General features: G+C 42.2%; 1 protein-coding gene across 1 annotated transcript in view; it reads left to right on the top strand.

Annotated features, from left to right (window-relative positions):
• The window catches only part of DNAH14 (dynein axonemal heavy chain 14), a 122,549-nt gene that overhangs the window by 40,790 nt on the left and 55,087 nt on the right, over positions 1 to 26,672 (top strand). Inside the window, exons 29-44 of the mRNA XM_033145458.1 lie at positions 1,029 to 1,097; positions 3,429 to 3,615; positions 4,661 to 4,740; positions 8,867 to 9,035; positions 9,587 to 9,676; positions 10,137 to 10,271; positions 13,212 to 13,424; positions 14,406 to 14,475; positions 16,366 to 16,583; positions 17,699 to 17,951; positions 18,396 to 18,501; positions 18,943 to 19,172; positions 20,241 to 20,357; positions 21,196 to 21,345; positions 22,517 to 22,649; positions 26,409 to 26,581. Coding sequence (XP_033001349.1) covers positions 1,029 to 1,097; positions 3,429 to 3,615; positions 4,661 to 4,740; positions 8,867 to 9,035; positions 9,587 to 9,676; positions 10,137 to 10,271; positions 13,212 to 13,424; positions 14,406 to 14,475; positions 16,366 to 16,583; positions 17,699 to 17,951; positions 18,396 to 18,501; positions 18,943 to 19,172; positions 20,241 to 20,357; positions 21,196 to 21,345; positions 22,517 to 22,649; positions 26,409 to 26,581 — 2,393 coding nt within the window. The remainder of the gene's footprint in view (positions 1 to 1,028; positions 1,098 to 3,428; positions 3,616 to 4,660; positions 4,741 to 8,866; positions 9,036 to 9,586; positions 9,677 to 10,136; positions 10,272 to 13,211; positions 13,425 to 14,405; positions 14,476 to 16,365; positions 16,584 to 17,698; positions 17,952 to 18,395; positions 18,502 to 18,942; positions 19,173 to 20,240; positions 20,358 to 21,195; positions 21,346 to 22,516; positions 22,650 to 26,408; positions 26,582 to 26,672) is intronic.

The raw sequence follows: 26,672 nt of genomic DNA, 5'->3' as shown, positions 1-26,672 counted from the left end.
AGATTTGAGACTGGGCCATAGTGGACCCTATTGGGTAGGTCCAAAGATGGTTTTCTAAGAAGCAGTTTAACAACCGCTTCTTTAAGCAGGTCTGGGAAGACTCCCTCACAGACGGAGGCATTCACCATTCCGCAGAGCCCATCGCCCAGCCCTTCCTGGCTCGTTTTTTATGACCAGGCCCCAATGGCAAAGGTGGTTCCATTAGATTGCAAACATGAAAGAGACTGCTGCTGCTGTTTTCTGCATATACAATAGAAGCGGTGAAGAAGGTCCTCTTCGCCATTGCTATCGCCACTTGGTAGGCTCAACCTTGAGCTCTTAACACATGCTTGGTCCGATTCAGAATGTGCTTTCCTCTGCCGGCACTCTAGCCGGCACATCTTAGCAATTGTTTCATTGCCCTCAGCTCCAGGGAAAACCACAGGGCTGTCCAGGCTCCATGCAGTCAGAGAGGGCACTTCGGAGCCAGACAATAGCTCTGGTTAATTCCGCACTCCACCAGGCCACCAGGGAATCAGCTGAAAGGCCATCAACATGGAATAAAACATCCCCTACCACTCTCTGGAAACCATTTGGATCCATTAAGTGGTGGGGGCAGACCATCCAAATCGGTCCCACCTCCCTGCAGAGGGGAAGGGTCGCCGAGAAGTCTAGTTGCACCAGGAAATGTTCCAACCATGGCACTTCTTTTGTTTCACTTTTACTTAGTGTCAGATCACCATAGAGGTGAACACCAGGTCTAAGGCATGTCCATGGCTATGAGTTGGGCCAAACTTATTCAGGGACAGCCCCATGGAGGCCATGCTTTCCACAAATTCCCGAGCAGCCCCTTGTAAGGTTGTGTCGGCATGGATGTTAAAATCCCCTAGGACACGCATAGGGAAACTCGGCCCTCCAGATGTTTTGAGACTACAACTCCCATCATCCCTGCTAACAGGATCAGTTGTCAGGGATGATAGTCATCCTATCAACTTTCTGACTTCAGAAATACATTAAATAAAAAACAACCAATCTAATGTTTGTCATAGATTTCTACTGGAAGGAAAAGAAGTTCGACTGAAACCATTCTGTGCAATTTTTATTACCATGAATCCTGGGTAAGTGATTATAACAGTTCTTCAAAGAATACTAAAAGAGGTACCAATCCCATTTTGAAATGAGCATATAAAACTACCTTACACCAATTCAGACAAAAGTTCATCGTCTCAGCACTGTCATTGCCAACTGTCATCAGCTTTCCATGATTTCAAATCAGAGTATTTTGCAGGCTTACCTAGAGATACCAAAGAATGAATCCAAGATCTTCTACATCAGCTGTGGAGAGTCTCTGACCTGTATGCCTAATTAAGACTGGCGGGTCCTCATTTGGCTTGCAAGGCTGTTTCACCTCAACCCATGCCCACCTGCCCCACACCAGTCATACACGTGTTCTATATGGAAAGCATGTGCTCCACTAGACATTGGGGGATTTGATTCAGTTCACAGTTAAAGGCAAACCTGCATACAGTCATACCTCTTGTTACGAATGCTTCAGGATGCATACAACACAGGTTATGAATGCGCCGAACCCGGAAATAACAGAACATGTTACTTCCGGGTTCGGCGGTTTGCGCATGCGCAGATGCGTCAAATGATGTCACGCACATGTGCAGAAGAGCCAAATTGCGTCACGCACATGCAGCGCTTCAGGTTACATGTCACGGGTTACAAATGGGGTTCCGGAATGGATACCGTTTGTAACCAGAGGTACCACTGTAATTTGCAGGTCTGAAACAATGTGCAAATTGAAACACAGCCACCATTTGAAATTCAAGTATCTCTGGTTTTGCAATGCTGTTCTCAGGGGCGTCGCTGGGGGGGCGGCACACCCCGAGTGACAGGGGTGACAAGCGGCGGGTGGGGGTGACAAGTGGCGGCCCCTCCCGCCACTCCCCACGCAATGCCTGTCACCCTTGGAGCAGCAGCGCTGCATGGACAGGGTGCTCCCTCGGCCGTGCGCTGTTGCTCCCTGGGCGACCGAGCGAGTGGCAGTGCGTGGGGGTGATAAGCGGCAGCCCGTCCCGCCATTCCCAAGCGCTGCCGCTCCCTCCGTCACCCCAGGAGCAACAGCACACGGCCGAGCAAGCTCCCCGTCCGTGCAGCGCTGCTGCTCCGGAGGTGACCGGCAGCGTGGGGAGTGGCAGGAGGGGCCGGTGCTTGTCACCCCCACGCGCCGCCACTCGCTTCGTCGCCCCGGGAGCAACAGCGCACGGCCGAGGGAGCACCCCGTCTGTGCAGCGCTGCTGCTCCCGGGGTGACTGGCCATGCGTGGGGAGTGGCGGGAGGGGCTGCCGCTTGTCACCCCCATGCGCTCCCACTCGCTCCGTCCCCCCGGGAGCAGCAGCCCACGGTGTGTGTGGTGCTGCTGCTCCCGGGGCAACGGAGTGAACGGCGACGCTTGGGGGTGACAAGCGGCAGACCCTCCCACCATTCCCACGCGCTGTCACTCCCTCCGTCACCCTGGGAGCGGCAGCGCATGGCCCGACGACGGAATGTGCCTGCGCGACATTTCACGCAGGCACACTCTGTCGTCGGACTGCCGCTTCCACAGCCTCCTTTTGAGCCACAGAGCTTAAATGGGGCTCTTCGGCTTAAAAGGGGGCTGCAGAAGCGGCGGTGGCACTCCCAGAAATGCCGCGGGGGCGGGGCGTTTCCTTTGCCGCCCCGGGTGCCGCGGAGCCTTACTCCGCCACTGGCTGTTCTCCAGCCAAGTAATGGATACAAAACTTCATATGCAGTGGACCCTTGGTTGTTAAGCATAACCTGTCCGGGAAGACTGTTCAACTTCCAAAATGTTTGACAACTGAGGCACAATGGACGTTCAGCAAAATCCATTGAAAAAATTGAGAAACTCTCATCGGAAGCCGTTCGACTTCTGAGGCGCGTTTGAAAACAGAAGCATTCACTTCCGGGTTGTCAGCGTTCAGAAACCGGAAAGTTTGACTTCCACAGTGTTTGACAACCGAGGTTCCACTATACTAGGATAAAGTGTGCATAGAAATGCATATATTGGGGAAAATAATATGTGAAATTATACTGGAGGAAATTGCTTTGCAAAAATGTTTATATTAGGAGAATTTCACCTAAAATGCTGATGAATTTTCATGATTACATTTTTTCAAAATAAATCATAAGCTTTTTCTGTATCTAAATAGTTGCTTTTAAAAAGTCAGGCAGTTAACATTTTTTAAGGAAAAATATTCTTTACAATAGGTTTCCTATAATAGTAGTGGTCCACACCATTATCTCTCAGAGCTTTATTGTAGAGCTACTATACTTTCTTTATATGCAGTATTGTCAATGTGTTGTTTATTTGTTGGAATGTTTATTTTGAATGTTCTCAGTTTATAATTGCAAAAAAACCTGTTGACTTTTGTTTTTGTTTTAAGATACAAAGGTCGTGTAGAACTCCCAGACAACTTAAAATCATTATTTCGCCCTGTCTCAATGATGGTACCAGATTATGAACTCATTGCTGAAATAATGTTGTGTTCAGAAGGTTTCAAGTCGGCAAAATCACTCTCAGAAAAGATAGTAAATCTTTATCATCTTTCTAGCAAGCAGCTTTCACACCAGGTATAATATAACGAGAGAGAGAGAGCCTTTCAACCTCTGAACCTGTTCATGGCACCTATTAGTGAGAGTCTCATTGACAGTTTTACATGTGACGTTACCCTTGTTGCACAAAGAGAATAACTATAATAAGCCTATACAAGCACTTTCCATATAGTTTTGTATCATAAGTTTACATTTTGGGGTTATGAATTTTTATTTTTTTAATTATTTTATGTGTTCCTTTCAATAGTCTTTGTCTGTCTCCATTTCATCCAATTCCTCCCACTTCAAAACAGTGGTGGCAAATTCCTCCTTCTCTGAATTTCCTCATTTTTTCCAGCATGGCTCCTTCAGCCTGGTGCACTTTTTAAACCTATAATTCTCTCTCTCTCTCTCTCTCTCTCACACACACACACACACACACACACACACACACACACAGGGCTGCTCGCCAACCCGCTTCATTCCCCTCTTTAACCCCTTAGAGCTTCCCTTTCATACCCCATGCAAAAGCTCTTTTTCATCTTTCCTACCCCATTTCTGAATCCACGTCTCTCTTATGTTCTGTAGTGCTGCTTTGCATCCATTTCCACCTCCACCCCATGTCTGTTTATTTGTTGGAAGTATTAAAACTAATGCTTTTGAGTGTTTTCAATTTATAATTGCAAAAATAGACCTGGTGACTTTTGCTTTTCTTTTAAGAGACAAAGGTTGTGTAGAACTCCCAGACAACTTAATATCACCTTCACCCCTCTCCTTTTGTACAACTGCCTTGCACACAAACCACCTCCATGGTAACTTCCTGCATCTTCCTTCTCCCACACATTATAATTATTAAGAGCTTTTTTCACCTTCCACCAGGTGATGAAGCCACCATCCCCTATTATTCAGACCCTTTCATGTCCGTGCTTTCATCTTAAACCCTATTCCCATTCTTACTACTCAACATCGTTTGCACCACCAGATCTGGAGATAAAAGGAAAAGAGAGTTCATTTCTAAGCTTTCCAAAATTTTGACAATCTGTTACCTCCTGGTTTGCAGAATGCTCCATTTTATGTTTTCTAGGATCATTATGATTTTGGTATGAGAGCCATAAAAACTGTCTTAATAAGGGCTGGTCAGAAGAGGCAAGAGATAAAAACAAAGTAAGTAAGATTTTTTAATTGCCTAATGCATAGCTGTAACATTATTCAGCTACAGGCTGTGCTGTCCTATGCATAAAATTTTGGAAGAGGAGATATTGACACTCAGTAGAGCTGTGCAGCAGAATCACATATTTATTCGGGAGTAAATTAAACTGAGATCAATGAGTTTTACTCTGTAGTAAGTGTGACTTAGGCTGTAATCCTATGCAAGCTAACACCCACATTCCCTCCCTATTTTTCTCCCACTCTGTTGGCAGAATTTGACATGCATACAGCAAATGTCATGCTAGTGGCACAATGTCTTTAGGAATTAGGAATTGTGCCAGTTCCTATAGCCCAGGGTTGTCAACCTTTTTGGACACTTAAAGGCACCTTCATGTGCATGCTCTGGTCCATGGGGTCACGAAGAGTCGGATATGACTGAACGACTGAACAACAACAACACCCACATGACCTGAAGTTGCTGCTGTGCAATGCCATGTCAATGATGAATAAGACCACTGCCATCCACGACCTGATTGTGGATGGAGGACTTGACCTGGCATGTGTAACAGAGACTGGGTTGGATGAAGCAGATGGGCCTGTCCTTGCAGCTGCTTGTCCACCAAGTTTCTCTTACACACAGCAACCCAGGCCTTGTAGGCGGGGAGGGGGGGTTGCAGTGATTTTTAGGAAGTCATTAGTTTGCACCAGGCGTCCTATCGGGAAGACCCAATTCTCTGAGTGCATGTTCTGGAAGGTGGGCAATAGGGGCAGTACAGGATTCTTCTTGGTGTACCGACCTCCTCGCTGCACCAAGGAGTCCCTGCCCAAGCTGCTTCAGGTCGTGGCGGATGTTCTCCTGGAGACACCTAGTTTAGTTGTCCTAGGGGATTTTAACATCCATGCCGACACGACCTTACAAGGGGCCGCTTGGGACTTCATGGAAAGCTTGGCCTCCATGGAGCTGTCCCTGAATAAGTCTGGCCCAACTCATAGCCGAGGACATGCCTTAGACCTGGTATTCACCTCTATGGATGCTGGTGATCTGACATTAAATAAAAGCAAAACTAAAGAAGTGCCATGGTCAGATCACTTCCTGATGCAACTGAACTTTTCTGCAACCCTTGCCCTCTGCAGGGAGGTGGGACTGATTTGGATGGTCCACCCCCGCCATTTAATGGATCCAAATGGTTTCCAGAGAGTGGTAGGGGATGCTTTATCCCATGTTGATGGCCTTTCAGCTGATTCCCTTGTGGCCCGCTGGAATGTGGAGTTAACTGGGGCTATTGACTGTTTGGATCCAAAGTGCCCTCTCCGATTGCATGGAGCCTGGACAGCCCTGTGGTTTTCCCTGGATCTGAGGGCAATGAAACAATCGCTGAGATGGCTAGAGCTCCAGTGGCGGATAACTCATTCTGAATCTGACCGGACACGGGTTAGAGCTTAATGTCGAGCCTACCAAGTGGTGGTAGCGACGGCAAAGAAGACTTTCTTCACCGCCTCTATTGCATCTGCAGAAAACAGCAACAGGAGACTTTTTCAGGTGGTTTGCAATTTAGCGGAACCACCTGCTTCATCAGGAATGATTTTGCAAAGTTTTTTGCAGATAAAGTCGCTCAGATTCTGGAAGAGGTAGACTCCACCGTGGGAGCAGGGCCGGGGCGGGTGAGTGCTAGAGTCCTGTCTAGTCCAGTTGCGTGGGATCAATTCCAATCTGTTACCTCCGAGGATGTGGACAGGCTGCTTGGACGAGTGAAACCAGCCACATGTCTCCTTGATCCTTGCCCATCCTGGCTTATAAAAGCTAGCCGGGAAGGGCTGGGCGATGGGATTCGCGGGGTTGTGATGTGGATTTATGCCAGGATCTGTCCACATCTGGAACCCCCTTTGTGCCCCGACTGGGCCAGGCAGGAAGACTTGGAACATCTTCAGCATAATCCGGAAACCTCAACTCACCACTGTGCATTATGAGCACCACCTTCAGAGGTTCAATAAACGTAGATGTGGCTGCAAGAGCTTTGAAGCAGTTCTTCTTGGAGTTAGGAGTTTGTATTTGGATTTGATATCCCGCTTTATCACTACCCGAAGGAGTCTCAAAGCGGCTAACATTCTCCTTTCCCTTCCTCCCCCACAACAAACACTCTGTGAGGTGAGTGGGGCTGAGAGACTTCAAAGAAGTGTGACTAGCCCAAGGTCACCCAGCAGCTGCACGTGGAGGAGCGGGGACGCGAACCCAGTTCACCAGATTATGAGTCTACTGCTCTTAACCACTACACCACACTGGCTCTCTCATGAGACCCGGGGATGCCCTAGGATGCTTGCTTAAGTGTGCAAACCGACTCAGAATCTTTTTAGATCTACAAATATATCTATATATCTTTATTGCTATAAGCTACAGCATATTTACAGAATTTACAGACTGTGTGGTAGAGCTTCTCACTCACACATCTTATCTCCAGCAGAGATGAAATCACACTTTCTCAAACCATGAGGCTCAGAGTCAGGAAAAGGAAGATCAAAGACACAGTTCCCTCCCCCTTCTCTCTGACCACCAGGTCATGGGATTCACCCAAAGGGAGGGGTGAAATGCTAACAGGTGAATGCTTCTCTCTGTGAGGGAGCCTTCCCAGACCCGCTGAAAGAGGTGGTTATTAAACCGGTTCTTAAAAAAACATCTTTAGATGCAGCCAATATGGCCAACTATCACCCAGTCTCAAATCTTCCATTCTTGGGCAAGGTGATTGAGCGAGTGGTTGCTGAACAACTCCAGGCACGCCTGGAAGAAGCAGACCATTTGGATCCCTTCCAGTCGGGATTCAGACCTCATCATGGGACTGAAACAGGCTAGGGACAAAGGTGAGAGCTGTTTCCTAGTTCCGCTGGATCTCTCAGCAGCTTTTGACACCTTCGACCATAACATCCTTCTGAACCATTTAGAGGGGTTGGGAGCTGGGGGCACTGTTATACAGTGGTTCTGCTCCTTCCTCCTGGGCCGTGTTCAGATAGTGGTGGTGGGGGATGAGTGTTCAGACCCCTGGGCTCTCACTTGTGGGGTACCTCAGGGTTCTGTCCTCTCCCCCATGCTTTTCAACATTTACATGCAGCCGCTGGGAGAGATCATTGGGGGTTTGGGCTGGGTGTTCATCAGTATGCAGATGATACCCAGCTCCACCTCTCTTTCAAATCAGAACCAGTGAAGACTGTGAAGGTCCTGTGTGAGTGTCTGGAGGCGGTTGGAGGATGGATGTCGGCTAACAGATTGAGGTTGAATCCTGACAAAACAGAAGTACTGTTTTGGGGGGACAGGAGGCAGGCAGGTGTGGAGGACTCCCTGGTCCTGAATGGGGTAACTGTGCCCCTGAAGGACCAGGTGTGCAGCCTGGGAGTCATTTTAGACTCACAGCTGTCCATGGAGGCGCAGGTTAATTCTGTATCCAGGGCAGCTGTCTACCTGCTCCATCTGATACACAGGCTGAGACCCTACCTGCCCGCAGACTGTCTCGCCAGAGTGGTGCATGCTCTAGTTATCTCTTGCTTGGATTACTGCAATGTGCTCTATGTGGGGCTACCTTTGAAGGTGACCTGAAAACTACAACTAGTCCAGAATGCGGCAGCTAGACTGGTGACTGGGAACTGCCGCCGAGACCACATAACACCGGTCTTGTAAAACCTACATTGGCTCCCAGTACGTTTCCGAGCACAATTCAAAGTGTTGGTGCTGACCTTTAAAGCCCTAAATGGCCTCGGTCCAGTATACCTGAAGGAGCACCTCCACCCCCATCTTTGTGCCCAGACACTGAGGTCCAGTGCCGAGGGCCTTCTGGCGGTTCCCTCACTACGAGAAGCCAAGTTACAGGGAACCAGGCAGAGGGCCTTTTCGGCAGTAGCACCCGCCCTGTGGAACGCCCTCCCACCAGATGTCAAAGAGGAAAACAACTACCAGACTTTTAGAAGACATCTGAAGGCAGCCCTGTTTAGGGAGGCTTTTAATGTTTAGTAGACTATTGCATTTTAATGTTTGTTGGAAGCCGCCCAGAGTTGCTGGGGAAACCTAGACAGATGGGCGGGGTATAAATAAATTATTATTATTATTATTATTATTATTATTATTATTATTATTATTGGATTTATTTTATAGGAATAGTAAAAAGAAAAAGTTTTCTACATCAGAAGAAACTCTCATCATAACTACTGTCCTGAAAGAAGTTAATTTACCAAAGTTTATTGCTGAGGATGTCCCACTGTTTGAGGACCTTCTGACAGATCTTTTCCCAGGGATGAAAGTTCAAAAAGTGAAGCATAGACGACTGCGGGTAATGAAACATGCAAGCAAATGTTTTATTTACAAGGGGAAATTATTAAGCACTGGGCCTCAGATGAAGGCCTCTATTTATAGAAATCCTTCTATAAATGGGCAAAAGATTCCTGCTCTGCAGGAGGTTGGACTGGATGTTCCTCATGGTTCCTTCAAATTCTGCAATTCTATGATTTATAGGGATACTTTTATAAATAAAAATAATATGACCAATATTGGAATGTTGACCACTTTTTCACTGGAATGGTTTCAGTTACCATCAGGTTGATGGGTCATTATTATTTTTAGCTATAGCTGCCAGGGTAGAGTAGAAGCAGAGACAGACCAAGTCCCTACTTGGTGTTCCAATATCTATTCTGTTTACTTATGAATGTACCAGGCACAGTAATTTTCCAGGGCACTGTGTGAGCTGAGGCAAGGGAGGTTTGTGACAGCAACAAAAAATTGTGACTTTTTCTACAATGGTAGAATTATCAACTATTACGCTAATGTTTACAATCTTGAAGTATCATTGTAATTCTAATTAATTATATAAATATTTGATTTTAGAATGCAATATCTGTTGCAATACAGCATTTATGTTTGCAGACATGGGAAAATCAGATAGAGAAAGTTATACAATTTCACAACCAAATTATGGTAAGTTCTGCAAATCATTACTTTACATATTTTAATATGATACAGTAGTACATAGTATGTTACACTGCACAAAGTTTTCCAAAGTGAACTTAGATTGCCCTCTTCTATCTTGACAGGAAATGGTTATGATAGAGATATACATTTGTGTTATTTAGTGTAGGTGTTTTTATGAATTTTCTGTTTTGTTCTGTTGTTATTTTATTGTTTCCTGCTTTGGGTTTAAAATATAAAATGAAGAGTGGGTTATAAATACTACTACTGCTACTACTAAAATACATATCTGGAGGGCCACAGATAATGTAGATATTTCAGCAAAAGTACTGAGGAGGAAAGCAGACTGATACTCCTAGTATGAAAAATATACACATCGTAAGAGCTTTTAATATTTCTCTGTCTGGTAATCTAAGCATTTTAGGGAACCTTAATGTTACAGAGATGATATTTAAAACTGTATTTTCAGGCTTCTGTTGGTGTAATGCTAGTAGGCCCTACAGGTGGCGGGAAAACTACAATCAGAACAATTTTAGAAAAAGCCCTGGTAATCTTGCCATTAGTAGATACAGAAAGCTGTTCAAAACTTGAGGCTTTGTTTCAGGTAAGGTATTTTATTTTAGTCTCTTCTTTATTTTCTGAACCTGTTTCTTTAGTCTGTTATTTACGTGCTATTATGCCTAATTTCTAATATGCAGTTACAGGTAGGTAGCCGTGTTGGTTTGCCATAGTCAAAACAAAATAATAATAAAAAAAATTCCTTCCAGTAGCACCTTAGAGACCAACTAAGTTTGTTCTTGGTATGAGCTTTCGTGTGCATGCACACTTCTTCAGATACACTGAAACTTCTTCAGTGTATCTGAAAAGTGTGGATGCACACGAAAGCTCATACCAAGAACAAACTTAGTTGGTCTCTAAGGTGCTTCTAATATGTATTTAATGTTGGGTCTGAAATATTGGCAAACTAAGAGAACAATCCCTAAACTATAAGCGTGCCCCATTCCATCGTGTTACACCCCACCTTGCCCCCATTCTACCCTCTTACAGGTCCAAAATTGGATGCGCCTAAAATGGTCACCACCTGTATTGCAAAATGAAATAAAAACATTTTACAAACGTCCTGTTGCAAACATCCTGTCTTTGCATAATTCACCATAAGAGCATTCAAGATATCAAGAATGAAAGGAAAATACATTGTCACACTTCCATATGAGAGAAATGTAATACATAATAATCAAGGAAACAAATTTATTGAGCGGTGCCCACCTCTAACTTTGCTTTGACAAGTGATTGTTACCAAAACTTTCCATTGGGAGAACTGTCCATTTATGCTGGTTGGCTGTTCAATAGTTATCTATATTCTGGAGGAAGTTTCTGCTCATTGCACTTTATTCCAACAGAAGAGTCAAATTGCAAGCCAGCCCTGTCTTCTCCTGGTGGGGAGGAGTAACTCTAAAAGAGTTTTTGAGGCAGATTGCCATTCTGAACAGTCGGGAGAAACCTCGGCTCTGAGGTTTCTCCATCGCTGTGAGGGAGGGGGGAGTCGCATCTGTGCTGCGACCCCCCAGAAGAACTCCAGGAAGAGCGTCCTGGAGGTGTGGGATCCGGCGAGCACCCAGTGCGCCTCCCTGGCTCCCCGGTAAGCCCTAGTAAGGGCTGCCGAGAGCGAGCGGGGAGAAGGCGTGGGTGCTGAGGATTAAAGCACTACCCTCGCAGCAAGAAGTAGCGGCTGCTGGCAGAGAGAGCGCTCAATTTCTCCAGAATTTGGACTGTATTTGGACCTTGTAAGTACCAATTAGTTAAAAAGGATATACAGTGGTGCCCCGCTAGACGAATGCCTCGCAGGACGAAAAACTCGCTAGACGAACGGCATTTGTCTAGCGGAAGCTGCCCCGCAAGACGGAAAAGTCTATGGGGCTGCCTCCCAAGACAAAGTTTTTTTTTTCTTTTTCGTCTAGCGAAAACCGCTATTTGCATTGGTGCTTTGCTAGACGAAAAAATCACTAGACGAAAATACTCGCAGAACGAATTATTTTTGTCTAGCGAGGCACCACTGTAAAACAATTTGGCTTGGAAGGGACTTAAAAACGGAGGTCGGTCCCTGACAGTTGAAACAGAAAGAACAGTATAACATAGTATCTGAGGCTGCTGTCAAAGTGTAAAAATAAGGAAGACTTCTGAAGCTGTTCCCTCAAAAAAAGGCGGGGTGGATTTTGGATTTATTTGGATTGAAATTTATTTTTGAAAAAGCATTACTCTTTCTTTCCGGGGGTCTTGAAAGGTTTGGCAAGAACAAAGCAAAAATGGCTGCGGATTCAGCATAACAGAATTATTTAGACTGCAAGTTGTTTTTTGACCTTGAATATGACTAAGGGAAAATGGTCGGCGGAATTTCAGGAAAAGACTTTGGAATTTTTACAGCAGATGCTAAAGAAAGTAGAGGAGGTGAATCAGGTGGTGGGACTTTCGAATTTTACTTTGCAGAACTGTGGATTGGAAATAAATATTCAAAGGGTGGACGTGATAACATCAAGAGTAATTGAGGAGAAAGTGGAAGAAGAAAAACCAGCCAGAGACTCCCTGCCAAATAAAGAAGGAAGAAGCAGTGCTGATGTTGATGACGATACAAAAGGAATGTCTCAAAAAGAGGACGAAGATGGAAATAGAAGTGGCAATGGAAGTTTTATATTGCAAAAGGAAAGGAAAGAAGTGCAACCATTTGGGTATGCACTTTGTTATGAGAATGCCACATGGAAGACTACTTTTCAAGAGACAAGACGAAAACAGAAGACATTATGTTTTGACTTTTGGGTTCAGGCATTTGGGAGGGTTGGAGTGGGCTAAAAAGGATATGTTTCTGATATCTTTCTCTCTGTATGGTTTAGACTGTCGGATTTGGATGATGGTGTAATGGAGAATGTTAAGAATTATTAGCGAAAAATTTTGAGGCTGAATGGAGGGAAGGGGGTAGAAAAAAAAAGAAAAATTTGGGTGTATAAAATTAGTTTGAATAGGGAAAATTTGATAAGGGTTTTAGAAAGGTTCAGAAGTATTTAGAGGCTGAGGTTATGTAAAAACTAAGAGGAATTAAGCTTGATATATGATTTTGTTTAAAAAGATAAGGAGGAAATTTGTGGTGATTTAAAATTAGAATTGATCATGAATTTGGAAAACTTGTAAATAGGATTGACATTGAATTCAACCGGGGGGTGGGGATCTGAGGAAGTCAATTGATAATGAAATTGAGAAAAGTAAGAATATCTGGCCTAGGAAAAGGGCCAGGCCTAAGCAATGATTTTGTATATGTTAATTTGTTAAATTTGAAAAGTATTAATATGTGCTCTGGTGACAGAGGGGTTTGGATAATTGCTCCCCCCGGTGGGAGAGGGGGGAGTATGGAAAAATTTAACTGTAATGTAATGTGCTTAAAATTGTAAAAACCAATAAAAATTATTTGGCGAAAAAATAAAATAAAAGAGTTTTTGAATGTTATCCCCAAAACAGGATATTTATGGTAAGGAAATATCTGTTTTTCTTTCCTTAGAATTCTTCAAAGAAAGGCAAGGTAGACACCTTTGTTATAAACCCAAAGAGTGTTAGTCTTGGTGAACTTTTTGGGCAGATAAATCCTAATACAATGGAGTGGTCAGATGGTCTGTTATCATCAGCAGTTCGAGCGTTTGCCAAACTTTCAACAAAAAAACCTAAAAAGAAGGACACAAGCACTACAAGATCAGAAATGCAGGACTTGTACACTGTGAGTTTAGGATTTTAGTAACTCTAATGATGTCACTGTTTTATTGCTTTACTTTAACTTTTGTGTCATGCATATAGATTTGTGAACTTCAGGAGTCTCTACTTAGTTTATTATTACATCTATCTGGTGTATATCACCTAACCCTACATTTCCTGTTTCTTTCCCTTTATTGTCTTTTTTATTCAACAGCAAGAAGCATATTGGTTGAAGTTATTGGCACTGCTTGCTTGGGATTAAGGAGACTCCCTGTTTCAGACAGTTGTTATTCAACTTGCAAAGGATGATAGTGATGGGCTATCTGACTAGTGCTTTGTTGTTGTTCAGTCGTTCAGTCATGTCCGACTCTTCGTGACTAGTGCTTTAGATGGCTTTAAAGGGTGATTAGACAAATATATAGAGAATAAGTACTTAATCATGATGACTAATATCTCCAGGGTCAGAGGCACCATGCCTCTGAATATCAGTCACTTGGGAACAACAGCAGGAGAGGACTATTGTGCTAAATCTGGATGAGGGGAGGAGGTAATTTTCACAATTTTTTCCTTTCCGTGTAATCTCCTATACTTTTTGGAGGGTCTTCCAACTCTTCAAAGCAGTTTTTAGGAGAGCACAGGAAGCTGCAGAACAAAACAGGAATTGGCAAAAATTATCTCCACCATCATCCAAGAGAACATTTGAAGACTGGAACTCCAGTCATGGAAACTCTGGAGCCAACTTTCTGTGTTTAATTGTGATTTGGCTGAGATTCAAGAGACTTAATGTATATGTCAGGTTGAAACTGCATTTGGTAGTCATGGATCTTCCCAGAAACATGGCATTCAAGGCTTTTTGTTTTTGTAATTAAAGAAGTTTCTTGCTACCCCGATTCTCTAGAAAAAAAGCTTTGTATTTTTTAAAAAATTATCAATTCTGTATTTAACTTGCCTAACTTCCTTTATGAACTGATCTGCTGTGTAATTAGTTCCATTTCTATTTTTCTAGTTGAATACAGTGAATCTCGCTGATGCATCCCTAAAAAATGAAGCACTGCTCTCAAGAGAAAATATTCACTGTCAGTATAAGTACTGTAATGATAAGTATGACAGACACTTCTCTCTTCCCACAGTGATGGGTCCAAATTATGCAGCATATTGATATTTGAGTAATTATTACTTCCACAGTCCTACTGAAAGCTGCCATGAGCCATGTTTGAATCTTTTGTTCATAATATTATTCATAAGTCTATTGATTTCAAAATATTTATTTCTTGTTGCTTCGTTGCTGTGTTGTATACAAGCATCTAGCATGCAGTATGAAATCACTGGCAAGTAAAACTAGACGGCCAACAGTTTATCACTCCACTTGCTCTGCTGTGACAGGCCAGCCCCACCAGGCCTCCTCTCCCTCAGCTGTCATCTGGGGGCAGCTACTTCATCAGACTGCCTCAGTGGGGGGAGATAGGAAGCAGAGCAGGCATCTCCTGCACCTGAACTGTTTAGCTGCCTATTATAGAAACAACTGTTTTGTATTTTTGCTATAAACTGCCCTGAGATCTTTGGATGAAGGTATACAACTGTAATAAATAGAAAAAAATACAACTGTAATAAATAGAAAAAATAGTAGAAGATAATGATTATGGTGTGTGCAATTAAGACAGGGAACATAGAGTCACTGCTAATAAAGAGAGGAGGAGGAAACTATCAAACAAGCTCCCCATGGACTGCCCACCCCAATGAATCACTGAGAGAAAAAATAGTGTTCCTGCCAAACAACAACCTCTCCTCAGTCCCTAGACAAGAACCACCGAAAGAAGATACTCCTGTAGGCACAACTGAGGCGTAGCTTCCCTCACGACTTGTTTTAACGGGGGGGGGGGGGCGGGCGGTCATTGTGTTGCTCTAAAGCAACATACATGAGGAAGCAAGGGGAGAGAAAAGTCAAACACACATGAAAACGCTCCCACTTGAAAGGGTACTGTGATACCCGCCATCAACAGCAAATAACATTCACACACACACACACACCTCACAGGGTATAACATACCCTCCAATATTTCTACAATGAAAATAGGGACATCTAAGGAAAAGCAAGACATTCTGGGATCAAAGCAGAAATTGGGACAGCTTCTGTAACTGTCCCTGGAAAATAGGGACACTTGAGAGTCTGGTATAATAGAAGCAACAGTCTCACTTGATCTGGTTTGTGTGATGTTGCTGCCTCCAGAGAATGTGGAAGACCTAAGAAAAAATGGCCAACTGCTGTACAATGGCCACCCATCATTCTCTTATCTCTACCCCCTCCAGGGACCCAAATAAAAAGTGATGAAGCACAGGAACAATTGCTTTCCTTGAATTCCCCCACACACCCTCAACCTGAAGAAAATTCAGGCAGGGGAAAGGGCAGGGCACACAAAAAACGTTGACACCTGGGGGACACGCCCCATTTTAAGAGAAAGAGATGCACTAGGAAACTAACAAATAAAAACCAGCAACACTCTATCAAACTCACAGTCTCATTAACCACCTAGCTAAGATTTTTTCACCGGAGATGAAAAAAGACCCGACCTATCCCAACTGAGGCAGGGAAGATCTGGAGGGCAGGATGACCCCTTCCTCTGGGGAAGGAGGCAAAGCTTCAATACCCTGCCTGTCACATCCAGAGGGAGGACATCATTCTATATGCAAAATGTCCTCCAAGGCAATCAGGTTAATAAGCATTTGGGTGAAATAAAGAGAAAGTAATACAGCGTATGATAAAATAATAAAAACTGGTATATAAGATTTTTTTCTCCTCCAGTTTGATACTACGCACAAAGAAAAATTGACAAGGGGTTTAAGATATATTTCCCTAAAATAACTTTGAAATGATCATTTTCAAAGATTTTAGCTTTATTTTTTAATTCTTGTTGTTTATATATGTTACTAGCAAATTCCAAAGTTCTTGTTTGTTTATTCTTTGGTAGGTGAAAGTATTAATGACTGGCAATGGATTATCTTGGATGGGCCAGTAGACCCAGTTTGGATAGAAAATTTAAATTCTGTGCTAGATGACTCCAGAGTGTTATGCCTTCCTAATAGTGAAAGAATCTACTTATCACCAGGAATCAGAATGATATTTGAAGTGGACAGCCTCTCTCAGGCCAGCCCTGCTACAGTTAGTAGATGTGCTATGGTTTACGTGGTAGGTTTCTAAAATAACGTTTTTACTCATATGATATTTCATACTTTTAACATTCTCAGCAAAGATGGAAAGTGAAATGAATAAAGTTGTCCTGAAGGCAGTTAGCATAGACAGGATGGGTAGTCACTGCTCATGGCACCATATGCAGACTGGAAGTGCACCAATTATTCTAGGCTACCATCATTTAGGGTATCAAGAAATTTTACCTGTTTGTCATGACTGTAGCACATATGTAGCCAATCTATGGGTGGGTAGTTGAATTCCCCTATTATTACAACATGTATTTTGGATGCTTCCTTGATTTCATTCTTCATCTCAATATTTCCCTGAGCATATTGATCAGGGGGACTATAGTATAATAGTCCTGTTCTTTCTTTTAATGCCCTGGTTAAATAATTGCCTTAATCTGTCTCAAAATCATAGATTCCCCACTTGGACTCCCCATTGGGTATAATACGCTTCTTTTAAGCCTATTGGGGGGCACCCAGGGAGAGGAAGTTTAATTGTGCAGACAAAAATTATTGGGCTAATGGAACTACTTTGTTTGATGTAGTCCTGAGTAGCAAATTGCTGGAACAATGTATGTTCTGTATTTTATGTTTGGTTCATTTAGTATTTTCTTGTTTTTTTATCTTTTTTGCCTGTTTTTCAGTATTTTATTGAAAACTTTTGAATTATAAAGAAATAAAATGGTATTAAAAATAAGAAAAAGAAAAGGCACAAAAATGTTAGCATTTTCTTCTTGTACAAGTTGAAAAACTTAAGGAGTAAGCATTTTAAAAACTAGCAGCCTTTGCCAATGCCAACAAAATATATCATCCTTAATGGAAGCCATTTCAAATATTGCAACTTTCAAATGTTGCATCTGTTCCCATGTAGAAAACATGTATAGCACAACATATGGAGTGCAGCACATTGCATCTGTTCCCATGTAGAAAATATGTATAGCACAACATATGGAGTGCAGCACATTTTCCCTACCACATAGAACAGATAGCTGATCTGTATCATAGTAGGAAAACATATGTGCATGTTTCATATGTCACAAGCAGAATCTAGATATAAAGAGTATAAATAGAAGCAATTTGGAAATCTGTTTGTTTGTTTTATTGTAGGATCCAGTTGATCTGGGATGGGAACCATATGTTAGTACATGGTTAGAAGGCTTTTCTGAACTATTGGCACAAAATGATATTGATTACTTATCAAGTTTATTTCACTCAAGTGTAAAAAAAGGGATGGACTTTCTAAATGAACATAAGAAAATGCAACCATTCCCTATACATCAGATGGGGATTGTAATGAATATCTGCAGAATTCTTGATTCATTTCTTCAGATAATGATACAAAAGGATACATTACAACCGTGTAAGTGAATGCATTACAAGTCTAATTTTTAGTAACATGGTAAATGTGTAAGAAGTATAATAGAAAGTATTCTGTGTGTCTTTCTGTAATTCTTGCTTTTCAGCAGGTGGTCTGTGGGACCACTGATATCTCTTTGCCCTTCATATCAAAGCCATTTGGAGAAACCTCATTCCTCCAACACAAAATATTGAGGCATTGATGGGTCAAATTATTTTAGAGACAAGTGCAACTTGCACACCACAGAAGACAATTAGTAGTTGGTGAATAATTTTGTAGCTCAGCAATGGTTTAGGATGAACTGGTTTAGGCTCCAAGTGGAAAATACTCTTGTAATTGAAGTGTAAAATCAATTGTATAGTAAATTATGATTTTTTGAAGCTATAGTTTTATATTGGACTGCTTTCTGAATGGGCCAAATGCATAATGTGATTTGTTATATTAAAGCTGAAAGAAGACACAGCTCAATGACTTTGTCACCAACAATGATGAAAGAATCTCGTAGGTTATCAAATGCAGGCAGTGGAATAGTCCCATCTGTGTTGAAGAAAAGGTGAGTGAGCCTTGTGTGCACTTGCTGGATTATAAAAATGTGATGAAATCCTTGTTTTTAAAACTATATCCTCAAAAGACAGATAGGAAACACTGGATCTAACTAATGAATTTATTTTTATGCATGATGCATTATAACTGTTTAGTGTGGCAGGACCTACACTTAGGAATGCCTTGCCTATTGCTATCAAGCAGGCGCCTTCACTGTATTCTTTTTGGTGACTGCTAAAAACATTCTTGTTTAGACAAGCCTATCCAGATGTTTATAAAGTTGATGTTGTTTATAAAGTTAATTTGTTTTCTTCTATTGTTGTTTTAACTATACTACTTTTGTATCCTGACCTTCCTCAAAGGAGCACAGAACATTGCTAGTTACTAAATCAAATATGATGATGATGATGGTGGTGATGATTAGGGTCCGTCCCCCCCGCATTACTTTCAGGCCAGATCAGATATGGTTTTGGGAGAAGCAACCTAATAATATGATGATGATGTTGGGGAAACTTTATATATTTGCATTTACCTGGGCTGTTGGAGGAATTTTAAAACGAGAGGAAGAACATGAGGGCGAGACTCTAATTGGTATATACACCAGCCACGATGATCTTGCGACTGTACCCCAAGACTTCAATTACCTTGTTCGTGAGATATTTGAAAGACAACCACCAGCTAGTAAGCTTTTCTGTTTTTACAATATACTAATCAGATAGAATACATTCTAAATTTATTCAACTCAGCTCTAAAGACTAATGGAATAGTGGAATTGGAAATGGCCCAAGACCACTGTGGTGAAGCTGCAGTTATAACCCTTCTTACATTTAAGTACATGGTTGAGATTACAGCCTAAGATTCACATTTGAACAACTATCATCACCTGTTACAGGTGGGTAGCCGTGTTGGTCTGCCATAGTCAAAACAAAATCGAAAATTCTTTCTAGTAGCACCTTAGAGACCAACTGAGTTTGTTCCTGGTATGAGCTTTCGTGTGCATGCACACTTCTTCAGATACACTGAAACAGAAGTCACCAGATCCTTAAATATAGTGGGGGATATCATCACCTGCTAATGCATCTTCACAGTTACTGTGCATTACTGCTCTTTGATTCAGTATAAATGGATCATCTATAGACTGTGCTAAAGGTGTCTTTGTCACCATAGCAGAGAACACTGTCTGATATGTGGAGGTGGGCTATTAGTAATGCAGTTAACATCTGGACTGCCTGGACAATGCTGGAATGCTTCTAGCATTAATGCCATGTGGTTGAACATATGAAACAGCTGTATCCCAAGTCAGACTATTGTTCCATTTAGTCCAATATAGTCAACACTGAGTGGCAACAGCTTCTTCCCTTGCCCTTCTACTGGAGAACCTTTGGCAGGCACCCAGGGCTTCTCTGGGAGGAAAGGTGAGGTAGAAATTAAAAAAAATTAGTAAAAAAATGAACAATAATCAATAAATTTAATAAAAACTAAATTAGCTGGAGATGTTGGGAACTGCTCCTGGGAACATCTGCATGCAAACTTTGTGCTCTGCAGATTAAGTAGTTTAAACATGACTGAATAACTGTGTTTGAAACCTCAATGCATCTTACCCGTTAAAGCTCATAGAAATGTTTACCCAACCAACATTTCATTTTGTGGCCATTATATGACACAACTATATCAGCTATATGTTTCATAGCAGATACAACACTTTAATTTGTTTGTTTGTAACATATTGCTCTCTTCCCTGACTTTCAGATATCCAGTTTCCAACTGACAACAAAACTGTTTTTGATTATTTTGTGGATTTACGAACAGGAGAATTTGAACCATGGGCAAATTTAGTTCCTAGCACACAGTTTCTTATTCAGAAGGGTAAGAATGTTGTTGTTGTTGTTGTTGTTGTTGTTGTTGTTGTTGTTGTTGTTGTTGTTGTATTTTAGTATAATGTTCCTGAAAGAATCATTTTGTTTAGTAAAATTTAAGGCTCAGAAATACACTAAAATTGTGAAGTATTTTTTTCATTGTAAGACACATTGTACATACAGGGAAGCAGGATATAGATGTTTAAATCAAATAAACACCTGAGTATATTACCCATAGAATATTTATTGAAAAATTAGGTTACCTCAATACATTTTTCTAATGGTAAAATTATCTCCATGAATCAAGAGTTTACACCTGCTATTAAGTTCTTAATGGTCCTATTCATAGGTGCCAACTTGAACAAAATATTGGGGGGGCCCGCCTGCCCACCCTTACTTCTCCCTCTCCCCACACATTTGTAGAGCACACCTTCTTCTAACATGCACAACTGGGTGCAGGCATCCCTGCTGACCTCTCGCCACCCTCCACCTCCACACAAGGATTTTCTGCCCATGGGGGGGGGGTAGTTGCCCAAGGGAGGGAGATGCCAACTTGCAGAAAATATTGCGGAGGGGGCCTAAATATTTTTGGGGGTGGAAGGGACCAGGGCTCCATAGAGTTGGCACCTATGGTCCTCTTACAAAATGTTCCATATACTTTTGCCCATACATACGTAACACTACGTATATGAACAGAGGGCTCCAAGGTGTGCTCTGCAGCCTGGATCCTAATTTATCTTTTGATCACTGCTGATTTAGACAATCATCTTAATAGTTCTTAAATTTAAGATAACAAGACAATATTTCAAATAATTGAAATAAATGTTTTTATTTTATTTTAAAATTAGAAACTGCAGGTAGATCAAATCCTGATAAAGCAGAAAAAGATGAAGAAAAGAGATGTGAGCTTTCTACATTTATTCCCAACATTGATACAATTCGGCACCATTTCCTAACGAGCCTTCTTTTACTGAATAAACATCCAGTATTAATAATAGGTAAGATTCTCAAGTACTATAAAACAGAATAGCCACCCCAATCTCTCAGTGCAGGATTCCAGTGGTCCCAGGGTTCATGTTTCCTTTTGGAAATGAGGCATAGCCCGATGTGTTAGAGTTAGACCGATGACAATTTGAGACAGCCCCACACCTGACCTGATTTGAATTGTTATATATTTTCAGATAATCATGAAATGCTAAGATACTTACAGAATATTCATATTTAACATACTTTCTGAGACTTTTTTTTTTAATTCACAGGTCCTCACATGTTCATAAAGGGTGTTACATTACTGTTGTTTCAGCCTCTCTGCAGTAGACCAGTTACCAATTACCGGTGGCAGATTTGGGGCTCTCAAATTTCAACAGTGTCTTGTGCAACACTAAAATTTTGTGTGTGGTTCCCCCCCCCCCCCCCGCCTCTCACACATCGTTCTCTAGCATTGTTGTGACACCCCCTGCTGAACCGGTTGTGCTACTCCAAATCCTCCTCTGCAGTTAATTTCTGGGCTAATCAAGTCTTTTAATTTTAAACCTTAAACTGGCATGGATTTCCACATCACTTGGAGTGAATCTGCTTCTTCATACCTTTCACTTACTGAGGTCCTTGGTGTATTCCACCCTGCCTTCCTCCAAAAGCTCAGGGCAGTGTAGGATTCTCTCCCCCCCCCCATTTTGAAGTGAATTTTATAGCTGAGTAGAGATTGAGGGCACAAGGAGAAGGGGACGACAGAGGACGAGATGGTTGGACAGTGTTCTCGAAGCTACCAACATGAGTCTGACCAAACTGTGGGAGGCAGTGGAGGACAAGAGTGCCTGGCGTGCTCTGGTCCACGGGGTCATGAAGAGTCGGACACGACTAAATGACTAAACAACAACAAAGTTTTCAACCTGGGTCTCCCTGCTTGTAGTCTTGATCCTGTTAACTATTATACCACACTGAGTGGCAGGTGGCAATAGGATTTTCCCAGTAGCATCACCTTTTTGTTTTTTGCAGGCAGTTCCTGAATGCTGATTATTGTGACTGATCAGTATCTTCTGCTGTTTTCGTGATTTTGTTGCTGATTATTTAAATGTTTAATAGCGTTTTTTATCTTTTTGTTTCTGTTGCCTTGAGCACGTCCATGGAAAAATGGACAAATAAATAAAACAACCTATTTATTATATTTAGGAGACCCCGGTAGTGGAAAGACTACCATGATTGAGAACATGCTTCAAAAACTTCAGAGACAAGGTGGATTAAATATAAGAATGGGAACTATTTTAGGAGATGTCTTTTATTACAGAGAAACAACAAGAACCAGGTAACATCTGAAGTTTAAAATGGCTATCTCATAGAGTGATCAGGTGTCCTCGTTTGGACAGGACAAGCCTCTTTTATACTCTCAATACCCTTACTTGCCCTCTAAAATACTGATATTCTGAACGCAATGTGCTGCATAGGCTTCGTGTATATTTTAAAGTTCTACTAAGCTGCTGGAGCCCCAAGAGCATGCTGGCTGGCTTTGTTACTGGTAGTTTTAGCAGCTACTCAGCATATTATCAGAGCATGGGGAGAAGGAAGAAGAATGGAAGACGTAGAGTGGGCCACCACCTTTCAGCACATGCAGGCACAGCTATTTTCTTTTTCTTTAGATTGTACTCGGGGGGGGGGGGTAGATTGGTGGTAGGCACATAAACACCTGCTCCACACATGACCTTTCCAGTGACAAACTTGTGAAAACTTTTATGTTACCCATAACCGCTTATTTCTCAAATACACTGAGCAAGAAATCAGGATTTTGAAGGTGCCACAGAGAGCTTCAGTAAAGGAGGGAGGGAGTTTAATGCTGGGTTTGTGGCGATCACACAGGGCCCCCAGACTATTGACCCTGTGCCACCACTATACCACTGCCACCAACCAGGTCCTCCCTGGTTTACACTGAGTCTCAGGATTTAAAGTTGAACAAAGAATATCAAGTTTATTCTCACTCAGCAACAAGCTTTTGTTATTAATTACACTGTTACACTTTATGCTCTCGTACTCATTCCTGTCTATAGCTCACTCTAACTCCTCTACCTCCCCACCACAAAGTTCCACACACCACCCTCACAACCACCAACCAAATTCTCCAACTGATCCCTCTCTATCCCCAACTGAACAACTGACTGAACTAACTGCCAAAACCTCTGTGCTGAGTCTAAACACAGCTAGACTCCGCCCCAGGGTTTTTATTGGTCAGACTATTAACCCTCTCACTTTCTCCCCCCCATATGACATCACCATACTGAGTGGGCAAATGCCACAGGGTTGTCTTTCTACTGTGCTGCCCAGGGATGCTCGGATAGCATACATTTTTAATCTGGGGAGAAGGAAAGGGAGCAAACAAGAGAAAATGTTTGTTCAGTCATGCTAACTTGGTAATACATACTTTTAGTGCCTCTAGGATCAGATTGGATAGGGCAAGATGAAAAAAAGTGGAGTGGGATTTTTTTTTGTGTAGTAGGGGAATGAGTTGTGTTCTGGTTATGCCATTTGCTCTGGAAATTTCCCCTCCCTTTCTAATTGTAAGTTTGTGGGGCCAGCCAGACTGATGCAGTTGTGCCATCTGTGGTGAGAGAATTACATTCCCCACAGCATGAAGACACTTTCTTTTATTAGTACCTCATTTTAGGACTTCACTTTCATTTCCTCCCCTCTGCAGCTTCTGTGCCTCTCCCCACCACCATAAAAGCGTGCTCTGGAGCAGATTTGAGAGCAAAGGAGCTACAGGGAGGAAAAGAGGAATGCAAAGTTCCATCTCCTCAATTTGTGTGGCATATTTTCCCATTTGAAATAATTGGTTAAGTTTTGTTTTGTAATACTGTGCCAGTACTGATTGGAATTTTTCATTTGTGTGGGTGTGTATTCTTTTACCTAGCTTGATGAAAAATGTCAGATCTGGAATATCTCGTTCTTCTGGGAGAACACCACACGCTTCAGCTAGAGAGATATGTATGATGACATTGATTGTTATCTAAATTAAGAAAAATAGTCAGGTTCAGATTTTTTTTTGTTGGTTTTAAGGATATTATGCTGCACCTTCAATAATGTTTGGAGCAAATGGCACAATTTAATAAGGCAATGAAATTGATTGTGGTGCTAAAATAGGCTGTATTGATGATATTCCCTTAGTGATTGGTTGCCATACTGCTCCTAAAATAGGGACAGATTTAAAGCTCGTTTACACTTCAACCTGCTCTGTGCTTTCTAGGCACGGGTCTGAGCCATAGCTGTCAACTTTTTCCTTTTTTTAAGGGAAATTCCCTTATTCTGAATAGGATTCCTCGCAATAAAAGGGAAAAGTTGACAGCTATGGTCTGAGCAGTTTTGCCACTTTTCCCCAGAAAAATCACACTTTCTGTTGCTCTTTATGCTTGGTCCTTCTATTTATTTGCCATCCATCTTTTCTTCCTTAGTTGTTTACTTGTACTGAAAATATTTCCAGAACCGGTGCCCTTGCCTTGGCACCAACACCTGTTCCCACCTTCAGGTGTGGTGGCCCTCTTTCAGCGCGCTCTTTTTCTTTCCCTAAGCAGCTGCTGTCATTCTTCTAGAGTTGCAACTGTATTTATTTCTTTTGTTTTGGTGTGTGTGTGGTTGTGTGCTACCCTGATTTAAAAATGGTTTGGTCACCTGCTCCTGGTTTGCTGTTTTTACACTGGCAACAGAGTGAGCGTTCCTCTTATTCCCTGCCTGCCTGCTTCTATTTGCCTTTGCCTGACTGCTTCCCGGTTAACTTTGGTGGCGATGGAGTGCCTGCCCCTCGTCCTTATCCTCCTGGTTGGCGGCTATGACATGGAGAGTGTGTGTAGCTGCTGTATTCCCCCACTCCCAGTCCATGGTGTGGCAAATGGATTGTGTGGTTTGGTGTGAGGCTTTTGCCTGCCTTTTCTTCTGGTCCACAGAGTGGTAAACGGAGACCTTTGGAGCTGAATTTCTATAATCCTCCTCCTGGTCCACAGTGTGGCAAACGTAGTTGAGTGTTTATTTGGTGAAAATCAAAGGCTATCTGCATGTGTGTGTATGTGTGTGTGTGCCTCTTTGCTGTCTTAATGGCCACCGTGGAGGACACTTGTGGCTTAAGCAGCCCGCCTCTGAAAAAAGCAAACCAAAATCTGAAGCACTTGGTGTCCTCTAAAGTCAGTGGATGTGCTACAACTGCTCCCCCAGCCTTTCCAAAAAAGCATCTTTCTTCCATAATTTTACCTCAGTCCCATACTCACAATACAGAGTAGGCCTCAGCTCATAAAAGTGCTTCCTTCTACTCAGTCAAATGTTAATATTATATCGTTACCTGTTGGTGAGGCACAGGTTGACGCTTTATCTGATTCTGAGCCAGAATTTGTAGGTTTTACTGAGGAACAGGGACTACAGCATCATGATCCTTCTCCAGCCATTCAAGGTGCTCTACCCCCCATTTCTCAAACCTTTCCAGCCTCATTGATTGAGCAGTTGAAATAAGCCCTTATTGTTTCATTGTCCTCTGAACTGCATTTAAACTTACCTCCAAAAAAGCAGCCTAGGTCAAAGGTAGCAACCCATTCTGCCACCCATGGGAGGCAGTTGGAGTTGAATCTTAGGGACTCTTTCTCTAACCCCTTTAACTCTATGGGAGAAAAGGCTAAGGTTTCCTTTTCCTTCCTCTCCATCCTCTTTGCAAGAAGCAGAAGTTGATGATAATTGGAGTGATGGTTCTGTTCAAGACGAATCATTTGCACCAGCTTGTATCACACAGAGAAGCTTCCAGAACCTTCTTGAATCAATTAGCATAGAAAAAATTTCTGCACTTTAAACCAATACTTTCTGTACCAAAAAATGAAACTGACACTCCCATCCCATTGAGAGCCCAGCATTATTTGGGTCAGAGCCCTAAGAATAATCTTAGCTCTAATTTCTTTTAATTTCTCATCCAATAATTGCTGTAAGATGCCAACAGTCAATTGAATGTCCAACGATTTTTTTTGCCATATTGAATGTTCTTGGTCTTATTAACAATTTGATCTGTACCTTAAGATATTCAATCCCCCATCGCTACTTTAAGATCTTCACAGCATAATCTCTTATCAAAGCACATTCAGTATGAAGTAATAAAAATACTTTCAGTTCCAATGCAACATTTCCATCAGGAAAACATTTTCCTCCCTCAGAAGTCCAGAGAAGTAAAACTTTCAGATGATAACTGTTTCAGTTTACATATTGATTTGGAAAGTGCAGGTGAGACAGGTTCAAATTAAAATATGAGCTGAACAAATCCCTCCCACATCTCTAGCTGTAAAGGTCTTTAAAGATCAAAAGTAGCACTTGT

The sequence above is a fragment of the Lacerta agilis genome, chromosome 3, assembly GCF_009819535.1.
Source record: "Lacerta agilis isolate rLacAgi1 chromosome 3, rLacAgi1.pri, whole genome shotgun sequence".
Lineage (NCBI taxonomy): Eukaryota > Metazoa > Chordata > Lepidosauria > Squamata > Lacertidae > Lacerta > Lacerta agilis.
This window is presented reverse-complemented; position numbering and strand designations above follow the sequence as displayed.